Genomic DNA, 17,976 nt, shown 5'->3' with positions numbered 1-17,976 from the left:
TCATTCACTGAACACATATCAACTCACAACTGAACGTTGGGTGATGAAATATTAGGAGAAATAAAAACAAATGAAGGAAAGAATCACAAACTTGTTTTTTACAATTTGAACTTTGGAAAGAACTTTCCCATACATTTAATTATTAACAATCGGTCCCTGTACTCATCCCATTTCCAGACAATGATAATGAGGCCTGAAGACATTAAGAGACATATCCACTGGCACCCCTAAGTACTGTCTAAAAGTGCTTTCATTTGCTAATTACAAAAGAGGGTAATACGAGTATCTACATTATATTGTTGTAGTGGGGAGGAAATAAACTAAAGCATATAGTGTTGAATCCTAATCTTCTGTCCCTCCCCATTCTTTTGTTTTTTCCATTACCCAACTCTACCTCTGCAAGTTAAAATCTGACATTAGAAACATACAAGGCAGATGATAATCCTGAGGGGAGGATAAAAACCAAATTTATACCTTATTACTTTAAAATGTATGGACTCATATCTAATGAGTCAAGTACTTTATGTGTATTAATTGTTTCATCCTCACTACAACCATATATACTGGGTACTATTATCAATGAGTAAATGGAGGTATTTTGAGATAGAAAACTTAAGTAGCTTGCTAGCTGCTATCGTGCATTAACCTTGAAAGACAAAATTTTGAAGCCTGCCTATATTAACTCAGCGGTAGTGAGACAGTAAAATCTCTGAGCCTCTCCAGACCTGTGCTATCCAGTAGGTAACCCCAGCCTCGTCAGGGAATTGAGCATATGAAATATGGCTAATGTGGTTAAGGAAATGAAATTTTAATTTTATGTAACTTAATTAAGTTTAATTTAGATTTAAAGTGAATATCTGATGAAACAGCAGTATTCTAGACACTACCATCAATCAATGAAAGGCAGAGATCCTTGAGAGATGGGATACAAAAGAGGTGAGCCCTACAATTATCACTGTTTACTATGCTGAGAGAGTTTTGAGGATATGGCATGAGAAGGGGAATCTCAGGCAGAGCCCGGAAGTCTTCCTGAGTTGGGGAGAGGAAACCGAGAGCGTGGGGAGACCAAGGCACCTGGATTTCACAAGACGGAATATGTAAGAGAAGACAGCACAAAGAGAAAAATACAAATCGACCTCAAAATCAGCACCCCGCTGAATATCCAGCATACACAGGGGCTAGAAACAGTGCCTATTTTCACCAAACAGGAAATTCTCATGACTCCTGAGGCATTAGATGGAGTATACAGAAGGATCTTGCTTCAGTGATGGGAAATAATTTGCTCTCCAGTTATTAGTACCAGCACTTCTCTGGGCCCATATAACAAACCTTAAAGTAGAATCTAAAGGGATTAAATTGTTTCCCAGTAAATTAACTGTGTCCTAGAACAAAACTCAAAGATATTTATAATATAAAAATCTCAGTACCAAACAAGTTAAAATTTACAATGACTGGCTATCAATCAAAAATTAAGATCCATTCAAGGAAGAGGTAATGAGGAGAAAAATCCATCATCAAAACTGACACAGCACTGATACAATTATTAGAATTTGCAGTTAACATTAAGACAGTTATTATAACTGTATTCCATCTACTCAAAAAATTAGGTAGAGACATGGAAAAATTTTAACAGAGTCAAACTGAACTTACAGAATTAAAACTACAATATATGAGATTAAAAATATACTGAGTGATACTAACAATAGACAATACAGAAGAAAAATTTAGTGCCTTTGACGGCATACCAACAGAAATGATCAAAAATGAAATTCAGAGATAAAAGGGAAAACAGTGTTTAAATTTTTGAATTTAAATGTTTTTAATTGCTTTTAAAAATAATTTTTAAATAAATAGTATCAATAAGTTATGAAATAACTTTAAGCAGTCTAACATATATATGTAATTGGAATCTCTGAAAAAGAAGAAAAAAGGAACAGAAAAAATATTTTTTCCAAATCTGATGAAGCTCAGTGGATCTCATACACAAGAAACATGACAAAAGATACATCATAATAAAACCGCTCAAAATCAGTGATAAAGAGAAAGTCTTAAAAGCAAGGAGACAATACTTACATTACCTTCAGAGGAACAAAAATAAGATGACAACAGACTTATTTGAACAATGCAAATGAAAAGACATTTTTAAAATGTGAAAAAAACCTGTCAACTCAGAACTTTATATTCAGCAAAAATCTATTTCAAAAATGAAAGCAAAATAACTTTTTCAGACATACAAAATCTAAAACACTATCACTAGCAGATCTGCACTATAAGAAATGTTTTTTTTAAAAAAAAACCCATCAGGCAGGATGAAAATAACAGATGGAAATATAGATTTACACACAAGGGAATGAAGATCACAGAAAATAGAAACTACATGAATAAAAAATCATTGATTTTGTTATCTAAACGTGTTTAAAAGATAGCTGATTAAATAAAAATAGTAACAATGTAGTCTGGGATTTACAACATAAACAAAATAAAATGTATGTCAACAGCAGTACAAAGATCAAGAGGAGAAAAGTATACTATTGGAATGTTCTCATGATACACATAAAGTGGTATAATATCACTTGAAGGTACATTGTAATAATTTTAAAATGTATGCTATAAACCCTGAAGCAACCACTAAAATAACAAAATAAAAAGTTATAGCTAATAAACCCTTAAAGGAGATGAAATGGAATATTTTTTGAAAATTCAATTAGTCCAAAAGAAGACAGAAAGAGAGAAAAGGAAACAAAGAATACATGGGACAGGTAGAAAAGAAACAGCAAGACAGTAAATTTAAATATAGCCATGTCAACAGTCACATAAAATGTAAACAGTTTACCCTGATGAAACAATATAGATTATGTTGCTGATTTTTTGAAAGGTAAGGCCCAACTACATACTGCCTATTGGAAAGGCATTTTACATGCTACAACATGTAAAAGTCTCCAAATAGCCAAGAGTAAAAGAATTCAGAAGAAAAAAGTACATATTATACAATTCTATTTATATAAAATTCTAAAGGATGCAAATTAAGCTATAGTGACAGAAAGCAGAGCAATTGACTAATGGTTGCCTGGGGTTGGAGGTTTGAAGTGATAGGTGGGAGGGATTATAAAAGAAAAAAAAAGTAAGCTTTGGGAGACGATAACTATGTTCACTTCTCTTGATTGTGAGGATGGTTGCACAGGTGCATTCATATATAAAATTACTGAGTTTGAATATGCAGTTTTGTATAATTCAATTATACCTCAATAAGGCTGCATAAACTTTAAAATCTAATACTTAACTAAGTCTATATGAAATAATTTGGTGAATCTACTTTCTCAACTTCAAGTTTTATGAAATCTAAATATATATCAATTATTACAGATGAAAATTTAGCATGCAAATTGAGACGTGTTCTACGTGTACAATACAAATTAATTTTGAAGACTTTATAAAAAAGAAAGTGCAAAATATTAATCATGTTTCTGGCTGCACACGGTGGCTCAAGTCCACGCTCCCAGCACTTTGGGAGGCCAAGGCAGGAAGATCACTTGAGACTAGCCTGGGCAACATAGCAAGACCTCATCTCTACAAAAAATATTGGCCAGGCATGGTGGCACATGCCTACAGTCTCAGCTACTCAGGAGGTAGACGCAGGAGAACTGCTTGAGCCCAGGAGAGTGAGGCTGTGGTGAGGCATGAGCATGCCATTGCACTTCAACCTGGATGACAGAGCAAGAGCCCCTCAACTCAAAAATAATAATAATGATGATGATTTTGATAATACAGCTCACAATATATTTTGATTGTGCAGTACTGCACTAGAAAGGAAGATTTAATTGGAGTACTCAGGAAACAGCATTATGTTCATACTTATGCCCAACAATGGGCAATCATCTCATGTAGACAGAACAGTGACCCGCAAAAGATGTCCATATTTTAATCCCTAGAACCTGTAAATATATTACCTTACATGACAAGAGAGATTTTGCATATGTGATTAAATGGTGGATCTCAAGATGAAGATATTACCTTAAATGACCTGGGTGGTCCCAACATAATCACAAGATCCTTATAAGGGGAAAAAAAGGCAGAAGGTCGGTATCAAAAGACAATATGATGACATGATCAGAAAGAGAAAGAAAAATGACAACAGAAGACATTGCAGTGATGCAGCCAAGGTAGCTTCTGGAAGCCACAAAAGGGAAAGAACTGATTATCCTGTAAAGCCTCAAGGAACAGAGCTCTATGAACACCTTAATTTTAGTCCAGTGAAGCTCATTTTGAACTTATGACCTACAGAACTATAAGTTAATAAATTTGTTTCAAATCACTAAATTTGCAGTAATTTGTTATAGCAACAATAGGAAACATTTTGAAGAGCATGGCAAAAAAAAAGCGCCAATTACCTTTCACAGACAGAAATAAGGATGTTAAAATACTCCCCACGCTTATACACTATTGGTGGGAATGTCAACTGGTTCAATCCCTATTGAAAACAGTTTGGAAATTTCTCAAAGAACCAAAAATAGAACCACCATTTGACCCAGCAGTCCCACTACTGGGTAGCTACCTAAAGGAGTATAAATCATTCTACCAAAAAGACACCTGCACTCATATGTTTATTTCAGCATCTTCACAATAGCAAGGTCATAGAGTCAATCTAAATGCCCATCAACAGAGGATTGAATAAAGAAAATGTGATACAATACACATTCTGCCATACTATGCAGCCATAAAAAAGAATGAAATCATGTCTTTTGCACCATGAATGCAGCTGGAGGACATTACTCTGAGTAAATTAATGCAAAAACAGAAAATCAAATACTGCATGTTCTGCAGAAGATTAAAACAAGACCCCTACTTATCACCATACACAAAAATCAACTCTAAATGGTGGTAAACATAAAACCTCGAACTATAAGAACCTTAGAAAATGCAGGAGAGCACTTATGGAAATTGGAACTGTCAACCAATTCCTGATTAAAACCCCAAGTGCCCATGCCATAAGAGATAAGATAGACAAGTGGGACCTCATCAAACTGACTAGCTTCTGCAAAGTCAAAGAAACCATAAAGGGAGTGGAGAGACAGACCACAGACTAGAAAAAAATATTTGCCAACTGTACATCTGACAAAGGTATAACATCTAAGATCTACAAGGAACTCAAACATGCCAAAAAGAAAAAAACAAACAGCACCATTATGAAGTGGGCAAAAGATATGAATAGACATTTCTCAAAAGAAGACATATGAGCAACCCACAGATACATTTTTTAAAAATGTTCAGCCTCACTAGTCATCAAAACAAGGCAAATTAAAACCATACCGAGATACCCCCTAACTCCAGTCAGGATGACTTCATCAATAACTCAAAAAACAACTGATGCGGGAGAGGATGTGGCGAAAAAGGAGTACTTCTACACTGTTGGTGGGAGTGCAAATTAGTACAACCTCTGTGGAAAACAGTTTGGCGACTCCTAAAAGATCTAAAAATCGACCTTCCATACAATGCCACAATCCCCCTTCTGGAAATATACACAGAGGAACACAAATCACTCTATGAAAAAGATACCTGTGCCCGCATGTTTGTTGCAACATTATTCACAATAGCAAAAAATGGAACCAACCGTGCTGCCCCTCGAAAAAGGACTGGACAAAAAAAAATGTGGTACATATACACTATGGAATACTACACAGCCATAAAGAAGGACAAAATTCTGAACTTCGCAACAACTTGGATGGACTTAGAGTCTATAATAGTGAGTGATCTTTCACAGAAACAAAGAACTGAGTACCACATGTTCTCACTCATAAGTGGACCTTAAATAATTATCATAATACTATAAGAAAAGGATTGGCAGTAGTGGGAAAATGCCAGGGGAGGGGGGCACACCTCATCCACAAAGGTATACCTAACCCTGAATTGTATCCCACATCTTTAAAATAAAAAAATTAAAATAAAAACAGAAAACAAACACCACATGTTCTCACTTAGAAGTCAGAGCTAAACAATGGGTACACAAGGACATAAAGATGGAAACAATAAACACTGGGGACTCCAAAAGGCAAGAGAGGAACAAGGAGAAGGGTTGAAAAATTAACTATGGGGTACTATGTTCACTATTTGGGTGATGGGTTCAGTAGAAGCCCAAATCCTAGCATGACACAATACACCCTGCACATGGACCCCTAAATGTAAAATAACTTTTTTTGATTCAAGGTCTTATTCTGTCACTCAGGCTATAGTGCAGTGGCATGCTCACGTAGCCTTGACCTCCTGGGCTCAGGTGATCCTTCCACGTCAGTCTCCCCAACAGCTGGGACTACAGGTGGGCATCACCACACTGGCTAATTTTTTGTGTGTTTGTTTGTAGAGTCAAGGTATCACTTTGGGCACACAAAATATATTGTGCCCAGTCTGGTCTCAAACTCCTGGGTTCAAGCAATCCTCTCGCCTCAGTGTCCCAAAGTACTGGAATTACAGACATGTGCATCACCATGCCTGGCTACTTTTTTTTTATTTTTTGTAGAGTCAAGGTATTGCTTGACTCTATGCACAAAATATATTGTGCCCAGGCTGGTCTCGAACTCCTGGACTCAAGTAATCCTCTCGCCTCAGCTTCCCAAAATGCTGGGATTACAGAGGCAAGCCACTGCACACAGCTAAAATATTTTTTTTAAATACTCCCATCTCAGTCAGAGCTTAAAGGGAAATGAAGGACATATTATTGAATATTCAAAGATAGAGGAGCCTTGTTATATAGTGGTAGAAAGTTTAGCTGTTTCTTGTCCTCTGGTTATATGGAAAACAAAACTTGTAAATAAACTTGGATTAGGTGAGAAGATTTGCAAGCAAAGGGTTGAAAGGACAGCCTGGTTTTCTTCTTGCTGCTAACAGTAAAAAGCGAGAGAAAAGACAGAGATTGAGAGAAGAGCTGTTAAGCAAAAAAGGATTCTAATTTGGTGACTCAGGGAATCCCCAGTTTATCCAGATTGCAAAAGACAATAAAAGGAGAATTATCATCTGGAAACCCTGCTCTACAATCAAGGTTAAACAACCTTTTGCTAGTATGTTGGAAGGATCAAAAGATCAGAATCAACCACCCAAAGGCCTCTTTGTAGAGTTCAGGAGTGTGATTCATGGATCCCCTTCAACCATCTCAGTAGCAGTCAGGAAAAAAGACAAGATTATCTAGAAAAGGTCAGTGGATAAGCTTCTTGTCGAATAGACGGGAGACCTTCAAAGATCTTGAGACCATCTCACCAACAGAAACACTACCAACATGGACCAAAGGAGACTGAGAGAGGACAAAGGCAAAGAGCGCTGACAACCCACCAAAATTCTGCAAGCCAGAAACAGGCTAATAACATACTCGACAGCAACACATGCTATCGGTCATGAAAAAGGAAGATGTCTCAGAGCAATGAATCACAAACCCAGATGGCAAAGCCAGAACCACAGAGAATTATTTTCAAGACTTGAAACCCAATGGAGTTGAACTCTTGGATTTCAAATTTGTTAGGGACCAGTACCCCTTTCTTCTTTCGATTCCCTCCCTTTTGAAAAGGAAAGTTCCAAAGTATCCTGTTCTTGTCCCACCATTGTATTTTGGAAGCAGATTACTTGGGTTTTTTTTTAGGTCCATAATGGAGAGAATTTTTTTTCCCAAAACAAATAATATCCAGGGTCTCACACATACTCTGATTTAGATTACTTAGATAATGAGATTTGGAAGTTTTCAGCTCAGATTAGAGAAGATTTTAATCTTTGAGCTGTTGCTATAATGGATTAAGACTTTTATGAAGATGGAACAGACATGAATCTTTGGGGGCCAGAAGGCAAACTTTGTGGTAAGCAGAATAATGGCTCCAAAAAATAAAAAATACTTTATCTTTAATGGCAGTAAGGACTCTGCAGATGTGATTAAGTTGCAGATCTTGAGATGTGAAGATTATCCTGGATTGTCAAGGTGAGCATAGTATAATCATAAGGGATAAGGACATAAGGGAAAGGCCTCCTCAGTCAAAGTTGCATTATGAATTACTCTTTCTACCAAAGAAGCTATGACTCCCTCCCAGTTTTTGCAGCCTAGCAGATACCCCAGAGGGAGCTGCTGACACAGAGGACACATACTTAAGAGCGTAGAGCTCCAGCCCGGGAAGGCACACTTGTGGAATGAATGAATTAATAAATGAATAGTAAAGTAAAGCAAGTAGCAAGCATTTTATAGGGTCCTTGGATAGAAGAAAATGTTTATTAATCACCTGCTATGTTTCATGCATAACAGTTGGCCCTGAGGATCTAGAAGTATCTAGGTCAGATTGGCAAGACTCTTGCACTCCTGAAGCTTACAGACAAGCCAAGTTTCCACAGCAACTCTGTTGACAGAGTGTCAGTAGCCTTGCTCAGATCAAGAATGTCATGGACTCTCAACAATGATGAAGCAAACATCACACAATGCAAAAAGAAAAATAGTCCAGTTTTTTCACCATACTCAATTTACATATTTCACCAATTCCTTAGTAAAAAGCAAGTGGAAATTAATATACCCATAGTCTTGTTATATATCAATACATAATATCTGTAGATCTGTTATATATCATTAACAAGGCTTAAGTTATCTACATAGTAAATACGTAAATCTCATTCCATAATGTTGGTTCAGTCCTCCTAAAATAATCCTCTTGTCATCTTCATAAAAGGCTGAGTTAGAAAGAATACTGCCAGGCATTTTCATAGAGAAATATTCAGACTGTCTTACTACTGTATCTGATAAATTCACTCTCCTGCTTAAAACTCTACAAAGGCCCCACTCCTCTGAGAGTAAAGTACAAGGTCATTAATGTGACCTACAGACAAGAGTGATACTTACAAGTTAACGACAAGTACATGACCTCCCACCTATCAGAATGGACACTGGCCATAAATCATCCATACACACAAACCACACATATATCAGCAGAACATCAGTTTGGTCAACAGGGTCCAATGTAACCCAGCCCTTGTCTACCTCTCCAGTCACACACTACCCTTCAACCAAGCTAGATGTCTTTTTGTTGGTTTTTGCCCTAAGACCTTTATATATACAATTTCTTTGCCCAGAATGCTCTGATCCCCCGCCCTACTTACATCAGGCTTTCTATTAATTGTTTTAAGTCTCTGCTGACATACCACTTTGCTATGTTCTGAATATCTGTGTTCCTTCAAAATTCAACTTGAAACTTAATCTCCAGTGCAACAGTAAGTGATGAGGGTTCTGCCCTTGTGAAGGAACTAGTGTCCTTATAAAGGGCTTGGGGGAAATAGCTAGACTTGTTTGGTTGGTTGGTTGGTTGGTTGGTTGGTTGGTTGGTTGGTTGGTTGGTTGGTTGGTTTTTGCCCCCCATCATATGAGGACACAGCATCCATCTCTTCCAGAGGACTTAGTAACAAGATGTTATCCTGGAAGCAAAGAGAGCCAATTCTCACCAGAAACAAAACCTGCAGATGCCTTTATCTTGGACTTCCCAGCCACCAGAATTGTGAGAAACAAATTCTTGCTGTTTATAAATTACCCAGTTTATGATATTCTCTTATAACAGCACAAACAAGCTAAGACACACCATTTCAAGGTAGCCTTTCCCTGACTACCACCATCTCCCACCCCAATTAAATCAGAAATCCTTGTACTACTTGTAATTTGTCAGGTTATACATCCCTTCATTGTCAGCATAGCAACTGTAATTCAAAAATACTTGTGTAATGACTGTTGCCCTCATTATATTTCAGAGTGGGAGCCAGATCTATCTTACTTACTCTTAGTGGTAACCCAGTTATTAGTATTTTGCCTCGTATACAGCAAGAATTCCATAATAATAACTAGTACTTATTAAGCATTTGCTGTGTACCAGGCACTGTTTCAATCACTTTAATAGATTAGCACCTCTAATCCATGTAATAACCCCATGAGATATGGAATATTATTTCAGATGAGGATACTGAGGCACAGAAAGGATAAGTAGCTGCCCAAAGTTTCCAAGTCAGCAAGTGGCAAGGTTGGAATTTGAACCCAGGCAATAGGACTCCAGAGTACACATGCTATGGTTTGAATATGTAGTCCCTCTAAAACTCATTTTGAAATTTAATCCCCAATGTGGCAGTATTGAAAGGTGGAACTTTTACTGGGTGATTGGGTCATGCAAGCTCTGCCCTTATAAGTGGATTAGTCCATTTATGGATTAATGAGTTATTCCATTAATATGGTATATAATTAACATATAAATATGTATGCATGTATATGTGTGTGTGTGTGTATATATATATATACACACATGTATATAATCATTAATATAATGAAGAAATGGGACTCATGATTTCCAAGAACAGGGAAAGAGACATGAACTCATATACTCAGCCTCCTCACCATGTAATGCCCTGAGCTGCCTTGGGACTCTGTGTAGCTTCCCCACCAGCAAGATGGCCCTTACCAGATGCAACCCCTCAACCTTGGACTTATCAGCCCCCATAACCACAAGAAATAAATTTGTGTTATTTAAAAATTACTCAGTTTCAAGTATTCTGTTATAAATAACAATAAATGGACTAAGATACTATGCTTCTAAGAACCACACTGCACTGCCTCTATAAATGCTTATTGAATAATTTAGTGAATTGTAGACAAGTTTATAATGAACAGAATCAAGAAACTATACCCCAAAAAGAATGTAGCCATAAGACATCCTCTGTGCTCACAGCCTACCCATTAGATGAAAGATACAGATACAGATATAAGTATAGGTATAGGTAAAAATATAGGTAATAGCTAATGAAATATCCTGTAACAATAATATGGCCGGCGACTTTTAAGGTTTTACAAATTCATTTTACTTTAGATCCCCATCAAAATCATCAAGAAATATTTTACTTCCAAACCAAACAGTTTACCATCATGCCCTCTAATATCTTCCTCCTATCTTCAGAATACCCCTGCACATCTGAACATTCAGGATAATACCACAAGAAAAATAGCAAAGGTGATCCCTAGACAAATACACACCAGATGAGCACTCTCCAGACAAACTCTCCCCCCACCCAATCTCTGCCCCCATCAAAGAAGGAGGTACCTTTACCTTGAAATAAAAATGCTTTGCTGGCATTGTGCATTCCAGACACCTGAGTGACTCCAATGGTGGTGTTCACAAGGTCAAACTCAGAGATAATATCCATCTGAAGGTCAGGATCCATCCCAAAGCCTACCACTGGAAAGAAAGACAGAGCTGTTATGGCTTAAAGCGCAGACTACTAGTAGCAATATGGGGCAGAGATTCCAGGGGCAGGGAAAGGCAGGGAATTCAAGGAAGTGAATGATGAGTGCTTCAAGAGTCTCTCTTCCTGAAAGGAAAAGGAAAGCAACTCTTTGCCCCACCACCCTATTGACATTTTATTTTTTACACCTTTCCTCACCCCCACTTTTCATTATAGATTGATAGTCTCCTATCTAAAACCCCTGGACAACATTTCAAGATTCAGAATGGGTCATATGTTAGAAAGGGAAGAGGGCCAATATACTACATTTTATGTAACACCTTCAGCGTAAAGTCTAAATCGGCACCCCACAATCAAATACAATATTTTTAGAGCAAAAAGTATGACATATTTCTCTCATTGGCATAAATAAAGCTTAGGTCAGTTTAGGTCAAATTTTGTCATGAAATGAGTTCAACTCAGGATAGGTTCTGCTGTCAGGTGAATTATGAAAAAAACATAGAGTTTTCAAGCTTTTTTAAATTTGAGGACTGTGCATACAAAATTGTGGCCCTGATCTACCTGCCTCAGAGACAGATGTAGAAAAGTCTGGCAACACCACCACTGCCAGTAGACATTTCCACAGAGTGTTCCCTAATTAACCAGGCATACCCACCTGTCATAAGGAGGAAGCAAATAGAGAGGGACCCTAGTCCCTGTCAGAGAAGGGTGGCAGAGGGACTGACCAGGAAGGAGAACTCCTGGAAAAATGGATGTATATTTCCATCCATGTCTGGATGGAAAGCTAGATACCCATACAACTCTTGTGAGAGAACCTCAGTGCAGAGAAACATGGCCCTGAGCCTCCTACTCCCTTGTCTGAGAAAGACAAATCCTTTAGGATGTCTCTCACCCAGGGGTGTACTGTGGAGTTATTCTTCCATGAGGGCAAAGTGACTTCCAACCACCTATAGTAATAAGGCTACAGATCACTCTAAGGGACTGTGTTTAATCCATTCATAAAGGCTGTGTCTATCTACACTTAGCATCTCAATAGTGCAGTTCTGATTGCGCAGTTGGAAATGTTTTAATCAGCAACAGCTGTCAACTTTCGTCTGATGGTAATGCAGTCACTGAGGCAAGATTTGGAGAGCTTTCTCCCACTGAGTGATGTGCATCAGGGCATCACGAGTTCTTCCCACCTCATCTGTCCCCCCACCTTCACTCCAGGCCCTACAGACTTGAGGAAGAAAACCTGCCTTCCGGTTAGGAAGCAGAAACCAGTGCAGTAATTTAGGCTTCTGTCAGCAGATGTTGGTCAGAAAGACCTCTTTGGAGCTGAAACCTGTCATTGCCAAGGCAGATAAAAGGTTAAGTTGAAGGCATAGTATATATAACTGCCTTCTCATTTTTTTCTATTTTATTTATTTATTTGTTTATTTTTAGTTGGAGTCTCACTCTGTCACCCAGGCTGGATTACAGTGGCATGATCACAGCTCACCACAGCCTCCACCCCTTGGGCTCAGATGATCCTTCTGCCTCAACCTCCCAAGTAGCTGGGACTACAGGGGCACATCACCCCGCCTGGCTTTTTTTCTTTTCTTTTTTTTTTTCCTTTTTTTTTTGTAGAGACAAGTTCTCCTGGTCTCAAGCAATCTTCCCACCTCAGCTTCTCACGGTGCTGGGATTACAGGTATGAGTCACTGCACCCAGCAACTGCCTTCTCAGTTTTTGTCAGGCTTCCCTTTGTCCCCAGAACTGAAGGTTTAAGTTGCCCCCTTCCAAATGTAGCCAGTTATGGGACCAGTTTACCCAAAGACAACTCTTCCTTCCATTCATTCTGCATTCATTCATTCATTTAGTAATTTTTTTCAGCAGATATTACTACTGCTTACTACATAACATACACAATGCTAAGCACTGAAGATGGACTCACAGGGCTTGCATTCCTGGGGCAGGGAGAGGTGGGGAGATGACAAAAAGCAAACAAGTAAACAAATAAATAAGATAATTTGAGATGACAATACATGCTGTGAAGAAAATAAAACAGAGTGATGGGATGTAAAGTAACTTGAACGGGGTGGGGGGCCTACTTTAGAAAGGAAAGTTGGGGGAGGTTCTTTTGAGCTGAAACCTGGATGACTCACTGAGGCAAGATGAGGTGGGAAGAAGCTTTCCACATGCACAGAGCAGTCCATGCAAACCAGGAACAAACTTGGAGTGTTCAAGGAACAGAGGCTATGATGGCTGGAACAGAATAGGGTGGGCAGGAGTAGCAGAAAATGAGGCCGGGAATAGGCGCAAGTCAGACCCACAAGGAGTTGGGATGTTATTCTAATGCTGATGAGATATCACTGGAGGGTTTTAGGGTTTATGATTCAGGAGAAGAGAGATGTGATATGCTCTTACATTTTAAATGTGGCCTAACTTTAAGTTTCCATCCTACCTGCCTGACAGTGCTCATCTCACAAACCCAATTCACAAAGGCTATCAAGTGCCTACTCTGTGCAGAGAAGGGCTGAGCTAGGTGGGCTTCAGAGGCAAGAGCCTTCAGAGGCAAGAGTGAGACAGGTGGTGTTTTTCTCCAAGTGAGTTCAGATGCCAGCCGTTCTGTGATCACCTTGAAAAGACAGGCAAGGAACTCATATTTCAGTTTGATCTATAGTGTTCTACATCTATACGGCAGAATTTAAATCTCACAGGAGAGCCAAGCTGGTCTTTCTCAGTCCAGTAATTTGGAAAGTGGTCTAGGAAATGTGTTCTTAGCTGGATGCAAGAAGAGAGGAAGCATCCCTTTGACTCCAGTAACTTGCACAGGTTCTGAATTTAGGGACTGACTAATGACCTCATGAGTTGGTGCATGATCAATGTTTTGGATGCAATGACCTCAGGACAATCTATACACCTGGGGATGCCATGAGAGGACAGGAGAGCGTGCAGGCTAAGGAAAATTTCTAAAAGGAACTATGGCTAACTGAATAATTAACCTCAAATCTTTACCCTTCCCATATCTGCAACCTTTGGTATGTGGCTTTGCAGCTCTCTCCACTATCAGGAGAGTGAAGTTCCCCATCTCTTGAATTTGAGCTCAGCTGTATAACTTGTTTTGGCCTTCAGGATGTTAGTGACATTACACAAGCAGAGGCATCAATATGCTTGCACGATGGGGCTTGTTCACTTGTCCTTCTACATCCTGATGAGAAGAACGGGGTCCTGCTGGCCCACTGATCCAAGAAGACTGAGACAGGTGGAACAAGCAGCCTACCTGAGTTTGGAATCAAGCTTTATCAAACCCAGACTAGATAAGTCAACACCAATCCAACCTACAGACAACCATAATCAATGACTGTAGCTTCAAGCCACTGAGTTTTGAGTTGTTTGTTATGCAACATAATTGTGGCAATATTGACCAATGCTTAAAGACTTTCTATTATGGTCATCCTTAAGACATTCAAATCTCCCAGACTAGGGGCCTTGCAATTGGACAAGCCTAAAAAGACCCAGACTCTGCAGAACTGGTAGAACATCCAGTTATATCCTTTGGAGTCCTCACCTCCAAATGAGAGCATAGCACCCTCAATACAGAAAGTGTTGCTTCCACAACACTAAGCTGAGAGCCAATTTCAGTCCAGTCTCTTCCCCTACTAACTTTGTACTCTTGGGAAAATCATTTCACTTACCAGAGCCTCAGTTTCCTCAGTCATAAAATGGGAATGTCTCCCAGACTCGTGAGGTCTCACAGGTAACTAAAAGAGGGAGAACCCAAAAAAGCCTGGAATTTATTTATAGAAAATTATGTGTTTATTCTTATATGTCTAATCCTCAGTCACCTACAAAGTACTCTCCATCTGATGCAATGCTCCTATTGAGATGCTTTTTCCACTGCTCAAAACAGTTTTTGAACTCGTCCATTTTGATGTCTTTTAGTGCTTCTGCCATTTTTGGTTTCACCTTTTCCACATTGGAAAAACATTTCCCTTTGAGAACTTTTTTCATCCAGGGAAGCAAAAAACATTCTGGGGTAACATCGGCAGATTAGGGAGGATGAGGCACAGGAGTCATGCCAGACTGGGTCCAAAATGCTGAACACTCAGTGCGGTGTGGGCAAGGGCATTGTCATGGTGAAAGAACCAGTCACCTGTTTGCCACAACTCAGAGTGCTTCTTCCACAAATCATGATGCAATCTTCTCAGAACTTCCAGATAAAAACTGTGGTTGATCCAGGAGAACAAATTCCGAATGTACTATTGCCCTCCAAAAAGATAATTCTGGGTTTTTTGTTGATCCTCCCTCGTATCAACACTCCCACACCTCAGTCAGGTCTACAGTTGGTGTCCAGCTAGGGTTTGCTTCATCTGTTTTAGATAAGACTAGTTCTGCAGGCCACTAGTTCTGCAGTCCTCGAGTCCACTGCAATCATACTAAAGATACAGATGGCCTCCTTCCTCCAACCCCTCTCCACCTTCTTGACCTAGAAAAGTCTCTCCCCCGGGCTTGTCTGTAAAATCCATATATTAAATCTATATTCACCCCCCCCACACACACACACACAACTCACAAGTGAAGGGGCTTCTCTGACTTTAAGAGCACTGCATCACTCTTATTATGAAATCATCCCATAAAGACTAGAGAAAAGAAATCAATTAAGCTTCTGAATACAGTTTTCTTCTCTCCTTTTAATTGGTCGCCTTCAGGATGAAAATGCCTCGTGCCAATAGCATGGTGTGTAAAGAATAGCACTTTGCACACAGCCTAGGGAATCAGAAATCCTATTAATAAGGCAGCATGTCCATGGCCTCTCCTGAACCTTATGTAGTATGAGTGTTGATTCCATAAAAAAAATTTTTTTATTTTAATGTTTCTGCTTCTTGTCCAAGCATGGCACGCCTGCCCTTTCCTAGGAAACGCTATTAAAGTTTTCCACTTTGGACATAATGGTTCTACAAATGGCTGAAGCTGGAAATTAGAATTAAGCAAGAGAAAAAGCTCCTGGGGAGGAAATAGTCTAAAAACCTTGGGGGCAGCACGTCAATGTCACAGAGGCACTTGAGACCAGACCCTGGGATTCAGAACTTCCACCCTAGTCAGAGTGTCTGCTGCTGCTGCTGGTCACCAGGAAAACAAAAAGTATCACTTGGGGTAACATCAGGGGATTAGGAAGGATGGGGCACGAGGGTCCAAAAATGTTGAACACTCAGTGCAGTGTGGGCAAGGGCACTGTCATGGCGAAAGAACCAGTCACCTGTTTGCCACAACTCAGGATGCTTCTTCCACAAATCATGGCTCAACCTTCTCAAAACTTCCAGATAAAAACTTTGGTTGACTGTTTGACAATGATATTTATTGTTGTTATTGATAAGTAATGGCGAATGTTTTAAACACAAATTACATGCTAAGTCCTTACAGAGAAATGATTTGATCTAAAGTCACAACACTCCTTTGCAGTATGTGTTATTACTGCTCTCTACAGGGCAGATGAGGAAACTGAGGCAGCACATCTCTTCCTCAAGGTCATAGAGTGTGTGCAGAATAGAGCCACACGGCCTCATCCTGGGGGGAGTGAGCAGGAGGCATGGATCTGGGGAAGGCATACTTGTTTTTGGCCCCACCTAGGGAGTGCTGGGGCAGGGGGGACGAAGTCCATGCAGTTCACCTTTGGGGTCCTGGGCCTATGCTCCCAAGCAAATCATTCTAAAAGTCTGGCTCACTTCAAATCCAATCCAGCTCATTGTCCATGGCAGAAGCTGTTTTCCTCTCGTCCGTGCAGAGTAAAATGATGCTAGAAAGATGCTCCAAGACCTCATTTAACCACAGGATTTCACAACCACTTAATCAGACTTGGGCCCCTGGGTACCTACAAAGGTTCTTAATACCCCAAAAGCAATTTTCTTGAAGAATATGCTCTATGCCTATTTGAAGTCGGCCAATATTTTACATGATCAATGGAGGCTGGGGGCCACGTTCACAGCTCCATTATTCAATTCATAATTAATGAACCGCCTGGGAGTGACTTCAAAAAGAAAATCTCTCCTTTCCAGCAGGCGGCAGCAGAGGGCATTCTCTCCTTGCCTGGGGCTTTGAAGTCACAGGTACTCCCTTCCCCCTAGCCTGGTGACCAAAACAAAGTGGAAAGCAATGAAGGGACTCTCACTGAGTGTTACGTTAGTTACACCTCCAAAACATTGGAGATCATGTGTTATCACTGCTATTATGGCCTCCTAAATTTTCATTATCAGCGGTATACTGGGATATCCAGAATTATTTTTCAACCCCCAATTTCAAGAACTGTAGAACAACGCCTCCTATCTTGACTCCACTTTCTACACTTAAAAAAAAGTTCTCTCAACAAGGAGCAACTTAAGCGCTTCTTATGACATCTATCATTAGATCTTTTCATAGGTAACGGTTTCTGCATTGCAGTCTTGCTTTAATTAAAATATGTCTGATATCATCTATTCATTTCCATTAAAAGGAGGTGATATCTGAGCAGCCACTAAGTGAACCGCATGTTTATTTCATCTAGGACTGTTAACAGCCCAGACAACAATTGTCCCACTTGACAAAAAAAAAAAAAATTCCAAGTGGCTGTTTGGATCCCGATAAGCTAATCACAGGCCAGCTTTTGCTACCTAAGAAGAGGATAGATGTTTGACATGGAAATGGTGGTTTGGGGGCAAAATCAATGGGGCTGCCCCAGAAAGCTACTACAGACAGCCCCTCAGAGCCACAAGAAATGTCAAGTGAGCAGACAGAGAGAACGAACACCCCCCC

General features: G+C 39.5%; 1 protein-coding gene across 1 annotated transcript in view; it reads right to left on the bottom strand.

Moving 5' to 3' along the window:
- Positions 1–17,976, bottom strand: part of LOC103265405 (protein kinase C-binding protein NELL1-like) — a gene marked incomplete at its 3' end in the record, with an annotated part of 90,520 nt that overhangs the window by 70,063 nt on the left and 2,481 nt on the right. Inside the window, exon 2 of the mRNA XM_008063074.1 lies at positions 11,091–11,219. Coding sequence (XP_008061265.1) covers positions 11,091–11,219 — 129 coding nt within the window. The remainder of the gene's footprint in view (positions 1–11,090; positions 11,220–17,976) is intronic.

The sequence above is a fragment of the Carlito syrichta genome, unplaced genomic scaffold (genome assembly GCF_000164805.1).
Source record: "Carlito syrichta isolate Samal-C Ts95f unplaced genomic scaffold, Tarsius_syrichta-2.0.1 Scaffold306533, whole genome shotgun sequence".
In the NCBI taxonomy this organism is placed as follows: Eukaryota; Metazoa; Chordata; class Mammalia; order Primates; family Tarsiidae; genus Carlito; species Carlito syrichta.
This window is presented reverse-complemented; position numbering and strand designations above follow the sequence as displayed.